The sequence below is a fragment of the Myotis lucifugus genome, unplaced genomic scaffold (assembly GCF_000147115.1).
Source record: "Myotis lucifugus unplaced genomic scaffold, Myoluc2.0 scaffold_338, whole genome shotgun sequence".
Taxonomy (NCBI): Eukaryota; Metazoa; Chordata; class Mammalia; order Chiroptera; family Vespertilionidae; genus Myotis; species Myotis lucifugus.
In genome coordinates, this window is record NW_005871386.1 from 951,410 (window position 1) to 971,515 (window position 20,106).

General features: G+C 40.2%; 1 protein-coding gene across 4 annotated transcripts in view; it reads left to right on the forward strand.

The window, feature by feature from the left end:
* The window catches only part of PIAS1 (protein inhibitor of activated STAT 1), a 127,239-nt gene that overhangs the window by 68,423 nt on the left and 38,710 nt on the right, over positions 1–20,106 (forward strand). For all 4 annotated transcript variants that reach the window (XM_023764590.1, XM_023764591.1, XM_023764592.1 and 1 more), the window contains exons 3-6: positions 17,579–17,663; positions 17,904–17,951; positions 19,144–19,234; positions 19,876–20,010. In XM_023764590.1, the coding sequence (XP_023620358.1) occupies positions 17,579–17,663; positions 17,904–17,951; positions 19,144–19,234; positions 19,876–20,010 (359 nt within the window). The remainder of the gene's footprint in view (positions 1–17,578; positions 17,664–17,903; positions 17,952–19,143; positions 19,235–19,875; positions 20,011–20,106) is intronic.

The window sequence follows — 20,106 nt, forward strand, 5'->3', positions numbered from 1 at the left end:
TCATAAGGACAAAGGTTTGGTCTCTTGTTACATTGATTATTCCAAACATGTAGAATAATATCTTATACATACTAGGTGCTCAATAAATGTCTGTTGAGTGACTGTGTAACAAATTTATTTAATGTTCTCCATTTTGTGGCTCCGCTTCGTAGATGTTGGTCCCACTTTTTTAGACATTATGTAGTTCCCAGAATCCTTCCAGATTCAAATCTAGCCAAAAAGAGAAAAAGTCTTTGTCCTAACATTTCCAGGAAAAGTCCTGAGCTTCACTATGATTGCACTACTTTAAATGCCATATCCCTGGCAAAAGAATGCAGTGCACTTTTCAGCCTAGATTTTGGTCATATGCCCCATTCTGAGGCAGGAAATAAAACCACAAGGAAAAATGATTACTGGGGGAATAGAAACTGTTGAATTAAGTATACAGGGAATGCCTACTAGCTACCACTGTTATACAAAATGTGGTCCTTAGATACTGGTTTCATGAGAACCCAGTAGGTGTTCTTTGACCATGCCCCATTAAGTTTGAGAACTTAAATAAGTTTTGTTATTGTAGAATTCCTCAGGGTTTAAAATGTGCTCTATAAATCTCTAACTGGGAGATGTTTTATGTAACAACTTCCCAAAATTCTTTGAACATGGAACCCTTTCCTTTCAGATTATCCCAAGGTATTTTCTCAATGGACCACACCATGAGAAATAATGATATGCTTGCTAAGAACTAGTTAGGAAATTGAAGAAAATCTCATGTAACAATTAAAAAAATATAAAAGAGTACTCATCAAATGTACAGGACTTATTTCTTTAATATATAGAAAGACACTGTCCTTTGAAAGATGTCTATTCTCAAGAAATTTAGTGTTGTTGTAATTAAAAATCCAATTTAGTTGAGAGGGGTGTGAAGGGAAAAGAAGGAAGCTTTATCAAATTCTAAAATTCCTTTAGGTTGTAGGCTTTTTTGTATTTATTTTATTTTTTAATCCTCACCTGAGGATATTTCTCCACTGATTTTTAGAGAGTGTGGAAGAGAGAGGGAAAGACAGAGAGAAATATCGATGTGAGAGAAACACATCGACTAGTTGCCTCCTGCAGGAGCCCCAACCAGGGCCCAGGCCGGGGAGGAGTCTGCAACAGTTACTTTTTTTATTATTTCTTTATTGATTTCAGAGAGGAGGGGAGAGGGAGAGAGAGATGGAAACATCAATGATAAGAGAATCATTGATTGGCTGCCTCCTGCACGCCCCACTGGGGATGGAGCCTACAACCCAGGCATGTGCCCTTGGCCGGAATCAAACCCGGGACCCTTCAGTCGGCAGGCCAACGCTCTATCCACTGAGCCAAACCGGCCAGGGCAACATTTACTTACTCTTGACTGGAATCGAACCGGGACCTTTTGGTCCGCAGGCCGATGTCTGTCCACTGAGCCAAAACGGCTAGGGCAGTGATGGCGAACCTTTTGAGCTCAGCGTGTCAGTATTTTGAAAAACCCTAACTTAACTCTGGTGCCGTGTCACATATAGAAATTTTTTGATATTTGCAACCATAGTAAAACAAAGACTTATATTTTTGATATTTATTTTATATATTTAAATGCCATTTAACAAAGAAAAATCAACCAAAAAAATGAGTTCGTGTGTCACCTCTGACACGTGTGTCATAGGTTCATCATCACTGGGCTGGGGCAAGGTTGTAGGCTTTTTTTGATTGCAAGGAAAGATAATACCTCAGGTCACCTAAGAAAAGCTTATTGTAAGAAAATATGAGAATTAAAATCAGAATCGGAAACTATGATTATATACTTTGTCTGGTTATGTGCATTCTCTCCGTCTATGGCACCTCTGTGTCTTTTTCTAACCATCTATTTTGTTTACCTCTGGGCAAAAAGAACACAAAATATTCCAAGTTCCACACTCCAAGTCCTGGAAGAAGGTTTTTTGAATTGATTTTAGTTAATATGTTATTAATGATGGATGGATCCTTTCATGCCTAGTCATTGCCTAGAAGTCAGTGAATGGGCCACCCCTGGGAAATTTGGCTGTTCAGTATAGAAAAGTTGCTTCCCTGATAGGAGGTGTGGGCTGCAAAGGTTCAACTAGAATGTGGATGTGGTGGGTGCCATGACCAAAATGTCTAGTATAATCTAGAAGTAAGAACAGGAATTCTGAAAAGGGTATATGCAATATCACATATAAAATATACTATATATATGACAAAGGTATAGTAATTGAAACTGTGGAACTGGTGCCTTAGTAAGCAGTTAATGAAGTAAAAATACAATTTGAAAATAGCATAAAAGTAAAATTTCTAATTAGTAGCATGAATTTAATTGTTCCAAAATACCAAATTAAGCATTAAAAAGTAAAATTTCTACCTCGTAACTTACCAGAATAACATCAACATTATTTAAAGAGTCTCACTTAAAGTGAAACTAAATACCAGGAAACAATAGGTTGCATTTAAATAAATGTCTAAATAATGCATTAAAGTGCATAAGTAATATTTAAATAGTATTGTGGCGAGGAAGGAATTTTCCCTAAAGAAAGGAAGCAATGCAATTTCATTGTGACAACTCAAAAAACCCCAAAACACTTCATTATATTAAATGGCAAAATAAACCAAGGGAAAGTATTTATAATACAAGAATATCTTTAATGTATGAAAGGCTTTTAGAAATAATTCTGTGTGAATAAGAGTGCTTAATCTTACTCAGCCATCAGATAGTGTTACCCTAGTTCCTATATTGTCTGTCTTTGCTAGGTGACTATTTTCATATCTTATTCTCACACGGCATACTATTCTCTCACAAAAACTATTCTTCACTCTGCTGTTGGCTTTGCTTCATATTTCTTATGCACTGAGAAAGTGGGACCAATCAAAAGTTAACTTCTAAAGTTCCCACCATCAAAAGTACCTATTACCCTCTTTCTCCCCCACCCCACAAAAAGTACCTATACCCACCTACATACATCTCTGACAATATGCTATATACATTTTCTTCTGTGACTCTGGATGAACTATTTGGTCTCTGTGCTAAGGCCAATTCTCACACTCGTGTTTAGATCCCATTCATTTGCTTATTCACGGACCTTGCTTAGTAATTCTTCCCTGTCCTCTGTCATCTTTGCTAGATGATTCCCATTAATATGTAACTTTATGCAAACTTTCACATTTTAAAAAACGTATGTTTCTTAATTTATCTCTAGCTATACCTCCGTTTTCTTTTCCTTCACCACAAAGTTCTTTGCCAGAGGTGTCTTGATTTACTGATTCTGATTTCTTTCCTCCCTTTATCATGAATGTTTTCCAGGTAGGTTTCACCTACCCTGTGCGAAAAAAATGGCGGTTATTTAATTTCATCAAAGTCATTAAAAGTTTCTAGGTTTAGCCCTAGCCGGTTTGGCTCACTGGATAGAGCATTGGCCTGCGGACTGAAGGGTCCCAGGTTCGATTCTGGTCAAGGGCATGTACCTTAGTTGCAGGCACATCCCCAGTAGAGGGTGTGCAGGAGGCAGCTGATCGATGCTTCTCTCTCATCGATGTTTCTAACTCTCTATCCCTCTCCCTTCATCGCTGTAAAAAATCAATAAACTAGCCCTGACCGGTTTGGCTCAGTGGATAGAGCGTCGGCCTGCAGATTGAAGGGTCCCAGGTTCGATTCCGGTCAGGGGCATGTGCCTTGGTTGCGGGCACATCCCCAGTTGGGGTTATGCAGGAGGCAGCTGATCGATGTTTCTCTCTCATCGATGTTTCTAGCTCTCTGACCCTCTCCCTTCCTCTCTGTAAAAAGTCAATAAAATATATATTTTTTTAAAAATCAATAAAATATATATTTTTTAAAAAAGTTTCTAGGTTTGAAGCATCAAAAGAAAAAAATTAAGAGATGACTAATACAACAGAATAGAGTGATTCACAACACAAAGCCAATAGGGTATGAAAACTAGTCAATAAAATACAAATGTAAGACAATAAGGTGTGTGGTTCGTTTTGTTTTGTTTTGTTTTAAATCCTCACCTGAGGATATTTTTCCATTGATTTCCAGAGAGAGTGGAAGGGAGGGGAGAGACAGAATGAGAGAAACATCATTGTGAGAGAGACATATCGATTGGTTTTCTCCAACACAGGCCAGGGTTGAGCCTGCAATCAAGGCATGTGCCCTTGACTGGAATTGAACCTGGGACTCTTCAGTCCACAGGCTGACATTCTATATCCACTGAGCCAAACCAGCTGCAGTGGTCGGCAAACTGCGGCTCGTGAGCCACATGCGGCTCTTTGGCCCCTTGAGTGTGGCTCTTCCTAAGCCTTAGGAGTACCCTAATTAAGTTAATAACAATGTACCTACCTATATTGTTTAAGTTTAATAAATTTAGCGCTCAAAAGAAATTTCAATCGTTGTACTGTTTATATTTGGCTCTGTTGACTAATGAGTTTGCCGACCACTGGGTTAGGGGGACAATAAGGTGTTTTTTTATCTACTGCCCAGTGTTGGCAAGGAAATATAGAACTCTAATATACCACTTAATGCAAGTGAACAACATTTCTGGAAACAATTTGGCAACTTTTACAAAAGCTTAAAAGATGTGTTTGTCTTTTGACCCACCCATTCCTTTTCTACGAGGATGTCCTAAGGAAATAAAAGATTATAGAAAAACATATCCACACACCCAGGGAGGGAGGAAAGGATTCAGGAAGGCATTGGTTCTGGAAAGAAAAATTGAAAATAACCTAAATGTCCAGCAATAGGAGATGGGTTAAATTATAGCACATCCTATCTAATAAAAGACAAAAAGGGTAATTAACCGTACCTCTGCTACGCTTCCCATTGGCTAATCAGCGAGATATGCAGATTAACTGCCAACAAAGATGGCGGCCGGCAGCCACGCAACTGAAGCGAGCAGGAGGCTTGCTTGCTCCAGTGATGGAGGAAGCCAAAGTTCCCCACCTGCCGCGGCCGGCTCTGAGCTCCGAAAGCGACAGCTCCCAAAGCAAAAAAGTTTCAATTATAGAAGCCAAACAAACCCCAGATACCTCCTTTTAGCCAGCCGCGCCTCAGAGCTGGGAGCGCCAGTGAAGGCAACAGAGTTTCAATTATAGAAGGTAAATAAATTCCAGAATAAAAAAAAAAGAAAAAAAGGAAAGGCTGGGAGCTTCAGTCGCAGGCCAGCCTGAAAACGGCCCTCAGCCCCTCACCCAGACTGGCCAGGCACCCCAGTGGGGACTCCAACCCTGAAGGGGGTGTGACCAGCTGCAAACAGCCATCAGCCCCTCACCCAGGCTGGCCAGGCACCCAAGTGGGACCCCCACCCTGATCCGGGACACCATTCAGGGCAAACCAGCCGGCCCCCACTCGTGCACCAGGCCTCTATCCTATATAATAAAAGGGTAATATGCAAACTGACCCTAACAGCAGAAAGACTGGGAATGACTGGTCATTATGACACACACTGACCACCAGGGGGCAGACGCTCAATGCAGGAGCTGCCCTCTGGTGGTCAGTGCGCTCCCACATGGGGGGAGCTCTGCTCAGCCACAAGCCAGGCAGATGGCTGCCAGCACAGCGGTGGTGGTGGGAGCCTCTCCTGCCTCCTCAGCAGCACTAAGGATGTCCGACTGCAGCTTAGGTCTGCTCCCGGTGGCAAGTGGACATCCCCCGAGGGCTGCCGGGCTGCCAGAGGGATGTCTGATTGCCAGCTTAGGCCCAGTCCCCCAGGGAGCAGGCCTAACCCAGCAGGTGGTCATCCCCCGAGGGGTTCCAGCCTGCGAGAGGGCACAGCCTGCTGAGCCCCCCCCCCCCCCCAGTGCACAAATTTTTGTGCACCGGGCCTCTAGTATATATATAATAGAATGACAAAGACATGCTATTGACACGGAAAGATTTTTTTATTACAAATTTTTAACCCTTTGCACTCCGAACCATTCTGGACATTGGCTACCAGCTACTCGACGCTACTTTGCGGCGGAAACGTGCATTTACAGACCCTCGTATTATTTAGTATAATTTTGGAACCAAGTAACGTATTATAATGATATTGGACTTATATGAATTGGGTGACATCGAGGAATGTATATTTGCAAAAAAAACAATATTTTATTGTTTATAATTTTGTACAGTATGATAAGTTTTGTAACACTCCCCAATATGCATTGCAGGCTGATTAGTGCATGTTTGACAGTAATAAGTGGTTTGACGCCTGCCACCAGGTGTTTTCCTGTTAGAACACACAATGCAGTCCCGTTTTCTTTGTCCCACATCGGGAATATGTAGTTTATTGTTTAATCCGACACAAAACCCGCTGACATTTCTTGTATATATCTTAGTAATTTTACGATATTTTGATTTAATTTCTTGTGCCATTTCAAGATAAAACTTCAGGGAAACATGCATGTCTCAAAAAGTTGCGTTGAAATAACTCAATTCCCCGTAATCACTAATAAACTGCAATGTCCCCTGAGAGGGGACATCCGAGTGATATGCTAGAATTCCGATGTCCCCTGAGAGGGGACAGCGGAGTGCAAAGGGTTAAGTGACAACGTATTCAGTGCAGATTTGTGGGAAATAATGTGTATATTACACCTGTGATATATGTACGTATAGGAAAATGACTGGAAGAATATATATAAAAATGCTTTTTAGCTTGCTATCAAGTAGCAGAATTTTATTTATTTAAAAAAAATATTTTATTGATTTTTTTACAGAGAGGAAGGGAGAGGGATAGAGAGTTAGAAACATCGAGAGAGAAACATCGATCAGCTGCCTCCTGCACACCCCCCACTGGGGATGTCCCTGCAACCAAGGTACATGCCCTTGACCAGAATCAAACCTGGGACCCTTCAGTCCGCAAGCCAATGCTCCATCCACTGAGCCAAACCGGTTAGGGCAAGTAGCAGAATTTTAGATTTTTTTTTTTTCTAACTTGGAATGGTTGTATTACCAACAACCAAAAAAAAAAAAAAAAAATGACAGCACATTTTGCAACAGAAAGAAAACTAACTTCCCAATTATAATCTGCTTCCTTTTTCTATTTTTGCATTTAAACGTTGATCAACAGGCTTGGTTTGTAGCTGGCTAGCTTGGTTTGAGCCAGTCCTGTTTCTTAACCCCACTGGACTTTAAATAGCCTGATAGCCTGCCAGCTGTGAGAGAATAGATGGGCCAGATAAAGTATTTACCATACAGTACATGTAGCTTTACAGTTGTCAAGGAGTCTTTATAGGCTCATATGATTAAATCCATCAAGAGACCAAGGTACTAATTCAGTAAACCTAGCAGAACATAAAGACTGACTAAATAAGACAGATAGTGTTAAACTCCAGAGGATATGCCTGGCCATTGTGGTTGAGAGGTTGACTGTCGACCTGTGAACCAGACTATCACGGTTATAATCCTGGTCAGAGCACATGCCTGAGTTGCAGACTAGAACCCCCGCGGTTGGGGGGACATGTGCAGGAGGCAGCCGTTGGATGTTTCTCTCTCATTATTGATGTTTCTATCTCTTCCTCTCTGAAATCAGTAAAAATATATTTTAAAAAAACAACAACACAAAACTCCAGAAGATAAAAGATGATGAAAAAATTATAGACAAGTTTACTGAAAATGAGTTTAAGAACCTGCAATTAAAGTGTGATAAAATGAAATCAAAGGGCTTTATAGAGCTACAGTTCAATAATATTGCATGTGACAATTGTTTCCTTTTTCTTAGCATTGGTAATTTTTGTTGTGTTAGTGGAAAAATTCATGTGTAACTTTCGTTGTACCCCAAAAACGTTAGCTAGGTTTTATTGTGAAATATTGACCACCATGAAAATTCTCACAATCTACCAGTAGAACATTCCAGCTGTATATTTAATGTGTGTAAAAAAAAAAAAAAAAAAAAAAAAAACCCACAAAAAACAATATGTGCTCAATGTGAAGAATTTTAAAAGTAGTTACAAAGAAATCAGTTTTTGCTTCCACTTACTAATCTTTTAATGCATATGTATAAATGTACTTATGGTATACATTTCATGTTTATATCTTGCCTTTTTTCCTTTAATATTTTATGACTTCTCATGTTATTAATATTGTTTGCATTTAAAACTTACCATTTTTAAAGATAAGGTACGTAGTTAAAGCAATGTAAATTTGTTGATAATTCAGTACATGCATTGTATTAAAGGAAACAAATTTTCTACCACCTTCTGTCTTAATGGTTATTAGCAGTCTAATTGATGAAACTATTATTCCAAGCATGTTTTTAAAAATTACATAGTTATCCAGGTTTTTGTTTGTTTGCATGAATAAACTGGAGAGCTCATTAAAGATTTTAAGGCTGATGTTGTAAATAAGTACTTCAATTTTACTTTCCCCAAGACAGCAAGAAATATTCTATAACAGAAAGATGACTATTTTTAGCTTTTCTTTCTGCTGGTGAGGTGGAATAGCAAATATTTTTAGAGCAGTTGAAAGTACAGCCACTGAATTTAGCTCAGTGTTTCTATCATCAGAATCTCAACAACTTTGTTTATTTTATGTAGCTAGGCTTTACAGTCCAATGTTTTGAATATATGTAAATTGCAACATGATTCCTCTTTCTCTCTCTCTTTCTCTTTTTTAAATATATCTTTATTGATTTCAGAGAGGAAGGGAGAGAGAAAGAGAGACAGAAACATCAATGATGAGAGAGAATCATTGATTGGCTGCTTACTGCACGCCCCTACTGGGGATTGAGCCCGCAACCCAGGCATGTGCCCTTGACTGGAATCTAACAGGACCATTTAGTCCACAGGCGGACGCTCTATCCACTGAGCCAAACTGGCTAGAGCTCCTCTTTCTCTTTTTAATGTAGTTCATCTCTCTGTAGAACAATATGTAAAAAAAAGAGGTAATTTCAAAATCCTTAACTTTCCCTGCATATTTTATGTATTTTGAATTACAATTAATCTTGGATATTGTGGGCAATGCTTTTCTTCCTTACAAATGAAACAATAATTAATATTTACGAGGGTGTGGTGATCAAATCGTCTCTTTGATGAACACATAAGCCCTTAATACTTACAAGAGAATATTTTAAAGTAACTATGACCTTTGTTAAGTTTGCTTAATTATGAACACCACTAGAACATTTCTCTAAATTGGAGTATAGAATAAGTGAAAATCTGAGTGACTTCTGTTTTTATCCTCATTGAGAGCTATTGACAAGTATAAAATTCACGTCACATTGAGAGGCTGAGGTACTACCTACCTGAGGGATACTCATCCTGCATCCCCAAAACAGCCAATATTCTAACTCCTATCTTAGCAAAATTTCAAATTTCTGTACTTTATAAAACTTTGGATACCTTCAAGCTAGATTACAAGATTACAGTAATTGAAAATAGTATGGTAATTAATGCACGAATATGAGATTTTAGTGTAATTTGCTATTTACTATTGCAGATAGGAAAGTAATTAAAGCTTTTAAAAGTGTTAAAGGTTTTGGTATGTTAACAAATGACTTTACTATTCACACCTGATGGCATTGCAATCTGGCTTTTGCTCCTACCTACCATGCCACTAAAACATGTCTTGCTAAGATCACCTATGACTTGCTGGTTGTTAAATCCTGTTCTCAATTCATATCTTAACTGATCTCTGCGTATTTAACACTGTCCATTCTTGCTTTGAAATTCTCTTTCCTTGGTATCAAGAATACTATTTCCCCTCCTTTTCTTTCTGAATTTTTAGCTATAATTCTTTCTTGACTTGAGCCTTAAATATTAGTAATAATTCCACATGGTTCTGTTGTTCAGCCCTTTCCCCGCTTCTGCCCTTTTTGCCATTTTGCTTTAGTAACTGTCTTTTTAAACAACTGTATATCAAAATATTCTTGACATACCATAAACTGCACATATTTAAAGCGTACACTTCAATGCATGTTGACTATGTGACATCATTACCACAATCAAAATAATGGATACATCCATCACTACCCGAAGTTTCCTCATCCCCATTAGTAATCCCTCCCTGCCACCCCTTAAATTCCCACCCAACTCCTAGGTTGGATGTATTTTCTGTCACTGTAGATTAGTTTGCAGTTTCTAGAATTTTATATAATGGAATCATGGAGTGTATACTCTTTGGGGGTGGATGGAGGTCTAGCTTCTTTTACTTAAGATTATAAGATTTATCTATGTTATGTGTATCATTAGTTTATTTCTTTTTATTGCTGAGTAGTATTTCATTTTATGGATATAGCTGTCCATTCATTCACTTACTGATACACATTTGGGTTGTTAACAGTTTTTGGCTGTGAAAACAAAGCTGCTATGAAAGTTTCGGCCTACACCTTTACATGGTTATATACTTATTGTTTTTCTTGGGTAAATTACTTAGGAATGGAATGATCCATGCAGGTTTAACTTTTTAAGAAATTGCTAAGGTGGTTTTGACCGTCTCGGGCCATTTTACATTCCCACCAGCAGTGTATGAGCTTTCCAGCTTTTCTTGTCAACACTTGGTATTGTCATTTTTTAAATTCTAGTCATTCTAATAGGTGTGTATCTCATTGTGGTTTTAATTGGCATATTCCATAGACTAAGGATGTGGAGCATATATTAATGTACTTTTTTGCCATTCATATATTTATCTTTGGTGAGGTGTCTGCTCAGATCTTTTGCCCATTTCAATTTTGTTATATGCTTTCTTGTTAGTGATGGGTTCTTTATATATTCTGGCTGCAGGTCCTTTAATGGATATGTGATTTGTAAATAATTTCTCCTCGCCTATGGTTTCTCTTTTTACTCCTTTAACAGTATCTTTCTAAGAGCATACATTCTTAATTTTTATGACGTTCATTTTATTACTTTAAAAAATGGATTGTGGCCCTAGCTGGTTTGGCTCGATGGATAGAGCGTCGGCTTGTGGACTGAAGGGTCCCAAGTTCAATTCCAGTCAAGGGCACATGCCCGGGTTGCGGGCTCAATCCCCAGTGGGGGGCGTGTAGGAAGCAGCCGATCAATGATTCTCTCTCATCATTGATATTTCTAGCTCTCTCTCCCTCTTCCTTCCTCTCTGAAATCAATAAAAATATATTTTAAAAAAATAAAAATAAATAATAAATGGATTGTGCTTTTGGTATCTCTGGTATCTTAAGAAATCTTTGCCTGACCCAAGGTCACAAAGGTTTTCTTTCATGCGTTCTTCTAAAACTTTTGTAGTTTTAGATTTTACATTTAGGTCTGTGACTTATTTTATTAATCTTTTTAGTGTGGTAAAACAAAAAAAAATACAGGGTGTCGCCCAGTAGAGTGTGGCTAAATAGATCTATGTTATGAGGAGAACATGGGCTTCAGAGGTGTGTAGATCTGAGTTCCAATTATGGTTCTGCTTACCTAGTGTGAACCTCAACTTCTGAATATAAAAAGGGCCCTAGCTGGTTTGGCTCAGTGGATGGATTGTAGGCCTGCGGACTGAAGGGTCCCAAGTTTGATTCCCATCAAGGTCACTTGCCCGGGTTGTTGTCTCAGTCCCCAGTAGGGGGCGTGCAGGAGGCAGCCAATCAATGATTCTCTTCATCATTGATATTTCTATCTCTCTCTCCCCTCTCCCGTCCTCTCTGAAATCAATAAAAATGTATTTTTAAAAATCTAAAAAAAAACCCAGATACCTTTTCTTTATGATTGTTGTGTGGATTAACAATATTAAATACTAGTTCATAAAAAGTACTGTTCTAGTCACAACTTATCTAGAATATTATATTCAGCTTACAAGCTACCATGAATCTCAATGTCAAACAAATTAGGTTTATTTCTCACTTATGTTCTGACTGTGAGACTGCTCTTATATTCTCTTCACTCTAGAATCAAAGCAGACTGGAAAGAAAGTTGGTGAAACCAAAGGTTAACTCTTACCAAGTTCTGCTTGGAAGTAGTACACTTCCATTCACATTTCATTGGGCAGCGCTAATATCAGTGACATTGTAGATATAATCTTCCCATGGGGATGGGCCAATATAAAGGGCCTGCAAATGTTTTGAATATTCAAGATATTTGCAGACCCTCTGTATTGTGCATCCACTTCTGGCTGTCACTTTAGGGTGTGACAACCTGGGACTTGTCTAGAAAAAGAAGACCAGGATGGTAAGTAATTCTGAAATCTCGCCTGACACATAGTAGAAAGAGTCAATGGGAGGAGAGAGGGGCACATTAATGTTGCCTAAAATATTTGAAGAATGGTTGTCACTGGATATGCTGTATGACATTAATGGTTGGAAGTTACAGCATATATTTTTATTTAATACTAGAGACCCGGTGCACAAAATTTGTGCATGGGGGGGCGGGGAGAGTCCCTCAGCCTGGCCTGTGCACTCTCACAGTCTGGGAGCCCTCGGGGGATGTCTGACTGCTGAGAAGGTGGGAGAGGCTCCCACCACCACCGCTGTGCTCGCCAGCCATGAGCCTGGCTTCTGTCTTAGTGGTGCTCCCCCTGTGGGAGTGCACTGACCATCAGGGGGCAGCTCCTGCATGAACGTCTGCCGACTGGTGGTCAGTGCGCGTCATAGGGACCGGTTGTTCTGCCACTCGAATGGCAGAACGACCGGTCACTATGACATGCACTGATCACCAGAGTGTGTGCGTGGAACATGGCGGGCATCGGCCGCAGCGGAATGGTGGAGCAGGTGAGCGGGGGCGCCAGACTAAGGTGGGGCTCTGGTTGCTGAAATCGGGGAGAGCCTCTGGTGGTTACTGAAAATTCTTTGCTCCCGTGCACCGCGGTCCCACCGGGCGCTCGCACCTGCTGCCAATGCCGTCAGCGGGTGCAAACAGTGGCTGCCGACCCTAATCACCCCTCCAGAGCAGGGGGAAGTAGAGAAGCCCTGAGAGGCAATTGGGGTCGGCAGCTGCCTCTCAGACCCACTGACGGCAACGATCCCACCCCTGGTGCCGGAGCCGCTTGCACCTGCAGCCAGCAGTGGAACCGCCGCTTGCCCCGGGCGCCGGTCCCAATCACTCGGCACTGTCAGCAGGTGTGAGTGGCAGCTGCCAGCCCCAGTCGCCCTGCGGGCTTCTCCACCTCCCCCTGCTCCTGGGGGACGATCAAGGCAGCAGCCGCCACTCGCACCCGCTGACGGCATGGGCCCTGCTTGTACCCGCTGCTGGTGCCAGCCCCAATTGCTCTGCGCCCTCAAGGGGTACCAGTGGGGCCAGCGCTGTCAGCATGTGGGAGTGGTGGTGGTGGCGGGACTGGGGCTGCTGATAGATGGGACCGGGGCCGCGGCGGGAGGGGCCAGGGAGAGGTACGGAGGATGGGCTGAGACCTGCCCCTGTGCCTACTGCAGCCTCGTGGCCCACAGTTTTTTTCAAGGTGCATGAATTTGTGCACTGGGCCTCTGGTATAGGATTAGAGCATAAGGAGGAAAGGGGACAGAAAAGGAAATTGTTGGTTGTTTTAAATACCTTACTGCATTTATATTCTTCAAAATAACTCGATTAGGATTTGTGTGTATGTGTGTGTGTTTGTATATGAGGAAAACAGAATCAAAATGGGTAAGTAAATACCTAAGGTCATATGACAAATATGTGGCAAAACCAGTTTGGAATCTAGGTCCATGTGATCTCATCTCTTTCCACTAAACTTTGCTGCTCTCTATAGGGCTGCAAACTTTCTTATGGTTAAACTGTTTATCACCAGTTAGCCATCTTCCGCCTAACAAGGTAATGGCTACTCTTCCCCATCTCTAAAAGGGTTCAAAGTATGAATGAAAGGATTGAAAGTAAGGTTGAACTCTAGATCAATGTTCTATAAACTTGATTACTTGGACTGCTCAGCAAAATAATTTGGCATCTATAATAATAAAAGCATAATATGCTAATTAGACATCTTTCCGGACAAAGCCAGGACTGTGAGGGAAGCCGGTGCTGGCAGCCACAGGAAGGAAGGCCTACTCTTGCATGAATTTTGTGCATCAGGCCTCTAGTGTACATATAACTTAAAATTTTCATATACAATTTTAGATAATTTTGTAAATTATTAGTAGACTTCAGGTGTTATATATAATCTCAACTTTCTTAAAACTCCTGTTTTACAGGTAGATAGTTTTTTCCTATAAACCAATGGATTGTCTTGTGTACACATTGAGATGCATGCCCCAAATATTAGAAGTCATTATTTTGGATGACTTCTAAGACTTCTTTTTTAGTATGAAGAGTCTGTTTGGCCTGAATTTTTCTGAAAAGGATAATGATAGCTTAACTCACTTAGAAAAGTTTTTAGATACTCTGTTATCTAAGACCCAAACTATAAATTCATAGTGGAAATTATGCCTGAAAACCACATAGTATAAAAATATGTTTTTCTAGCCCTAGCTGGTTTGGCTCAGTGGATGGAGCATCGGCCTGCGGACTGAGGGGTCCCGGGTTCGATTCCGGCCAAGGGCACGTGCCTGGGTTGCGGGCTTGATCCCCAGTGGGGGGCGTGCAGGAGGCAGCCAATCAATGATTCTCATCATTGATGTTTCTCTCTCCCCCTCTCCTTTCCTCTCGAAAATCAATAAAATATATTTAAAAAAATACGTTTTTCTAGATATATAGTAGTAACTCTGTGAACATTACTAGTGTAATAAAAGCCTAATATGCAAGTTGTCCCCTCAACTGGGAGTTCGACCAGGGGGCAGGGCCGGCCGGCCACCTGCCCACAGCCCCTCCCCCTGGCCAGCCCCTCCCCATCTGGCAACGGCGATAGGCAGCTGGGGGAAGGGAGGCCCAGGCCGGCAGCTGGCAGACGCTAGGGACCCTACCTATGCACAAATTTCATGCACTGGGCCTCTAGTCCTATATAATAAAAGCTAACATGCAAATTGTCCCTTCACCCAGAAGTTCAACTGCTCGCTATGATGTGCACTGACCATCAGGGGGTGGCACGGAACATAGCGGGCGTCGGTGACACACTGTGACCTCTCGCCAGCTACTTGGGGACGGGGGTGACGGGGATGGAGGTGCGGTGAGAATGCGGGGTGTCTGCCGAGCTCGCTCTCACTCCCCCTGCTACCCTCACCCGGGACGCCAGGGCTCACGCGCCAGGGAACCCCCACACTCAGGTGCCGGCGCCCGTGAGGATCCCGCCCCCACGCGGCCTCTTCTGGGTGAGCTGGGCCGCTGCTGCTGGGACCACAGGGGTGGTTGGGCTCCCCGTGGATTTGTGCAGGAGCCAGTCTGCGAGACTGGCAGGGAGAGAGAGCGCTGCCCGCCCGGCTTCCATGCGGCGCCACTGGGCGACTCAGAGGCCCATGTTGTACCCCAGCTCGAGGCATCTGGCCATGCTCACCGCATCTCCGCATGGGGACTCGGGCGCCATGACTCACGGGGTAGGGGGGTTGTCCAGGGGCCCAGGTGCTGCCCATGGCCCAGAGGTCAGCTGGGACCTGCCTTTCCACGCTAGACTCACGCTTCGATCGCTGGCCAGGCCTAGGGACCACACTCATGCATGAATTTTGTGCACTGGGCCTCTAGTTTGTATATAAAAGAGAATGTAAATAGGGATTATGAAGTAATAAAATGGATTCTATATATGGCACAACAAACAGCCTCAATTATTTTAGTCATATCTTTCTCTAAATCTGCATGTGCATGTGCCATGTCCAAAACTTAACTGTACTCATGTATTCTAAAATGAATCTGAAATTATACCTTATGAGTCATATGAATATTCGTACTTGGGAAGTTACTTTAGCACTGTTTTAAGAAAGAAAAAACCCCAGCAAACTCCTATATCACAGAAAGCAGAAACACAAACCTGGCCTTTAAAAGATACTTCCTATATTGAGATGAAAGAGCACTCAAAGCTCTTTTTCATTTTTTTCTCATAGTCATATAGGTATATGGTTATTCAGATTTTTCAGCATCACATACTGCAGTTTGATTGATGATAGTTTTGGAGGAAGTGTTGCTTGCAACTAGGATCAAACCCAGTTTAAGCAAGAGTTGGCCAACTTCAGTACTTTTTCTGCACAGGTTTAAGTAGCCCACAGGTCAGGAGTTCCTTGGTTAATAACTTCTAGGGATCTTTTAGTTCTAGAAAATTACCCTGGAAAAGTACAGTTTAAATAGTTTAATCTGGCATTTCTTTCCTTTTTTTTTTTTTATCATTCCTCACCAGAGGATAATTTTCCATTGATTGTTTTGTTATTTTTAAATATATTTTTTATTGGTTTCAGAGAGAAAGGGAGAAGGAGAGAGAGATAAAAACATCAATGATGAGAGAGAATCACGGATTGGCTGCCCTCTGCACGCCCCCTACTGGGGACTGAGACCACAACCTGGGTATGTGCCCTGACTGGGAATCAAACCGTGATCTCCTGGTTCATAGGTTGATGGTCAATCATGAGCCATGCTGGCCATATGTAATGTGTATTAAAAGCTAAGAGACTGTTGTTGCTCACACAGCATACTGTAGGGAATCCCTGCTCTACACTGACCTGTGCTTGCTTACTTGTTCTCTTGCTCTTTTCTCTCTCCCCACTTTCCTTCCTCTTCCTCCCTTCTTTTCTTTATTCCCTTCCTTTCTCCTTGTAAGTCTTTCCATCTTTGAGATAGTGACCTCAGGCAGATTCTGAAGTCAAGTCATCTAAGCATTAAAAAAACTATGATAAATTTATTGGCTAAAACTTGAGTGATATATAGTTAGGAGATGATAAAATTCTTAATTTGCCTTAAAGACTAAATGTTATCTTACCTGTGCAGATCTCAAGGTGAGTATGTTTATTTAGCTCAGAAACCATATACTATATCTTTAAATGGGTTTATGTTCTATTTTAAGTAAATTTAATATCAGCATGTTTTCTTTACAAGTGTGCTTCTTAGACATTTATATTAGATAATTTTTATTAGTATTTTTTGTTGTTGTTGTTAATCCTCACCCGAGGATATTTTTCCATTGATTTTTAGGGAGAATAGAAGAGAGAGGGAAAGACAGAGAGAAACATCGATGTGTTGATTGGTTGCCTCCTACACGAGCCCCGACCAGGGCCCCGGGCCGGGGAGGAGCCTGCAACCAAGGTACGTGCCCCTGACCAGAATGGAACCTGAGACCCTTTGGTCTGCAGGCCGACACTCTATCCACTGAGCCAAATGGGCTAGAGCTATTCGTATTTTTTTGATTATGTATTTTCCGAATCCTGATATTTATTCTGGAATTAGCCATTTTTGTGCCTATTTTTGTTGTATTACAGCTGGCAGATTTCTTATTTTTTAAAAGTGCTTAGTTGTGCCCAGCTGGCGTGGCTCAGTGGTTGAGCACCAACCTATAAACCAGCAGGTCACGGTTCAATTCCCGGTCAGGGCAAATGCCTGGGTTTCGGTCTTGATCCCCAGTGTGGGGAATATGGGAGGCAGCCAATCAATGATTCTCTCTCATCATTAATGTTTCTATCTCTCTCTCCCTCTCCCTTTCTCTCTGAAATCAATAAAAATATATTTTTTAAAAAGTGCTTAGTTGCCATGTTAATCTAAACTCTAGAGTACATCCCAGTTGATTAAAGACGTGATTTGTTATTTATTTTATCATTTTTGTTGTATTCTTTATTGATGAATTTGAAGGTAATTAAAAGTATAATTTTTTTTTCTTTAGCATCAGACAACAGTCAGCGCTTTCGAGAAACCTGTTTTGCATTTGCATTGACACCACAACAAGTGCAGCAAATCAGTAGTTCAATGTAAGTTGTCTTCAAGTGTAACTTGCAGCTTGGCCTTTAAATCCAGTTTAGTTTATAAGTGAATTGGGTATTAATGTCATGCAAATACTAGTTTTTAAAATACTATTATAGTATTAGCTACCCTTAAAACAGTTGTATCTGATAATTTGAAAAACTTTCTGGAGTACTAACAGTGTCTTTGAATCAGCTTTCATCTGCATATTTTAAAAATAATTGTAGTTCTTATTCTGTCTTTTCTAGGGATATTTCTGGGACCAAATGTGACTTCACAGTGCAGGTCCAGTTAAGGTACAGTGTTGACTACAGTATATATCCAAAGTTTAAAAGTTAATATTCTTTAAAGAAATTTTTTAATTTACCTAATTTTCAGTAAGTGTATTGAAAATGTTGGGTTTAGATGTTTGGGTGAGGGAAAACCTTCTGTTATGAAATGTCTTAATTTTTATCCAGTTTAGATTTTAATATAGCAAATTATTTATTATATATCTAACCACATTTCCACTTTGGTTACCCCTCAGTGGGTTGAGGAGCTCCAGCTAATGATATGTTTAAATACAGTGGCCAGCTCTTTAGAAATACCAAGTTTTATGAGAGCAAAGGCCTTTTCTGCATAAGCGGCAAACTACTGTAGATAAGGAACTTAGGATAAGTCTACAGTGTCTCATGGGTGAACAAAAACCAAAATGGTCTGAGGTAGAAAGGTGGAGTGGAATGAGCCTCAGCTGTGTATTGGGAATAAGAAAGTAATTAAGAACAGATGGGTTAAATAGTAAATTAATAGTTTATTTCTTGATCTATATGAAAGTGAATAGAGTGAGAATTTACAAATTATATAGTTGTGTTGGGTTTTCCCAAAAGGTTATATGCATTTAATTTAGAAATAAATATTTTCATGAGTTTCTAAAATAGTACATATTCTAAATACATGTGGATATATGATAAGTAATGTTATTATTCAACATCTTCAGTTCTCAGGGAATAATGGAGTGTCTTGATTAGTGGATAGAATTAGTTCTGGGATGAACTTACAACATTTCACTGAAAACAAACAAACAAAAATGTTTCACAGGCAAATGAAGTTGGGAAATATTGTATATTATATTTCCCTCTTAAAAAGTTATAGTGCATGTTACCCTAGTTCTGAGAAGCTCTATATTAAGGAAACCTAATTTTATTTTTTGATTCAGAATTACTTAAATTTATTCAACTACAAAACCTCCCCCTACCTCCCCCATTACCTTTGAACATACTTACGATTGGAAGCATTATGCAGACAACTACAGGTTGATAGTCATGGTCACTGAAACTCTACATTTACAGAATTATTTCTTTTAAACCTATTTAAATATGCTTATTCATCATATGAAATGTCTAGTTTGATAGTTTTTTAAATTAAGTTTGGCCATCTTTTAGTTTAGCTACTTAAAAATAATGAGGTCATCCTTTAATAAAGGAAATTAAACTTTTCTTTATTGTTTAGGTTTTGTTTATCAGAAACCAGTTGTCCACAAGAAGATCATTTCCCACCCAACCTTTGTGTGAAAGTGAATACAAAACCTTGCAGCCTTCCAGTAAGTCCGAAAAGCTATTTTTTAAAATGCATTGCCAACACAGCTATCAATTAAGTCACCACAGCTGTTGTTAATCATAGTTTTTCATGAAGGAAACATCTTTATTTTGGATATATAGTCACTGAGTGAAACACTTGTACCAACTATGTATAATTAACAGCTGTGACATTGGCTGTGGAGACAAAATCTAGGACTTGGAGTTAGGTGTGGTATCTTTAGTGCTGTGCTGGATTTTGGGGAGAATAAATTGTTTCAATGAAACCTCAGCTGTATTCATGTGCATCTGGAAGTCTGTGGTAGAGTAGAAGAATGCCATGCCTTAAACAGAGGGAGAGAGTGGGGACTGTTAACGGTCAACTTTCAAATATTCCTTATATACTTACCTGAGCTCTTTATGAATTCATCCTCATTCTTTAATTTTAGAGGTTTTTGAGATCTATCACCAGTATTTTTCTCAAACTTACTGTAATGAGACTACAGGGTTATTTAGAGAAACAGAGGAAACTTGTAAATGTTTGCTTCTCTACTTTTTAATGGAAATATTCATATATTCTAGTACATAGTTTATTAGGGGTTTTTTAAAAAATGGAAGTTGAAATTGTAGAGATAATAAGTAGGAATAAACTATATTTCATCCTTAGGGTTATCTTCCACCTACTAAAAATGGTGTGGAACCAAAGCGACCCAGCCGACCAATTAATATCACCTCACTTGTCCGATTGTCCACAACAGTACCAAACACCATTGTTGTTTCTTGGACTGCAGAAATTGGAAGAGTAAGTTAATTTTTTTTTCTACTAGGTTTTTTTGTATTATAAGGAAGGGTTAATCTCCATGGCTACTTGAGCTTATATGAGAATGATAATGCAAAA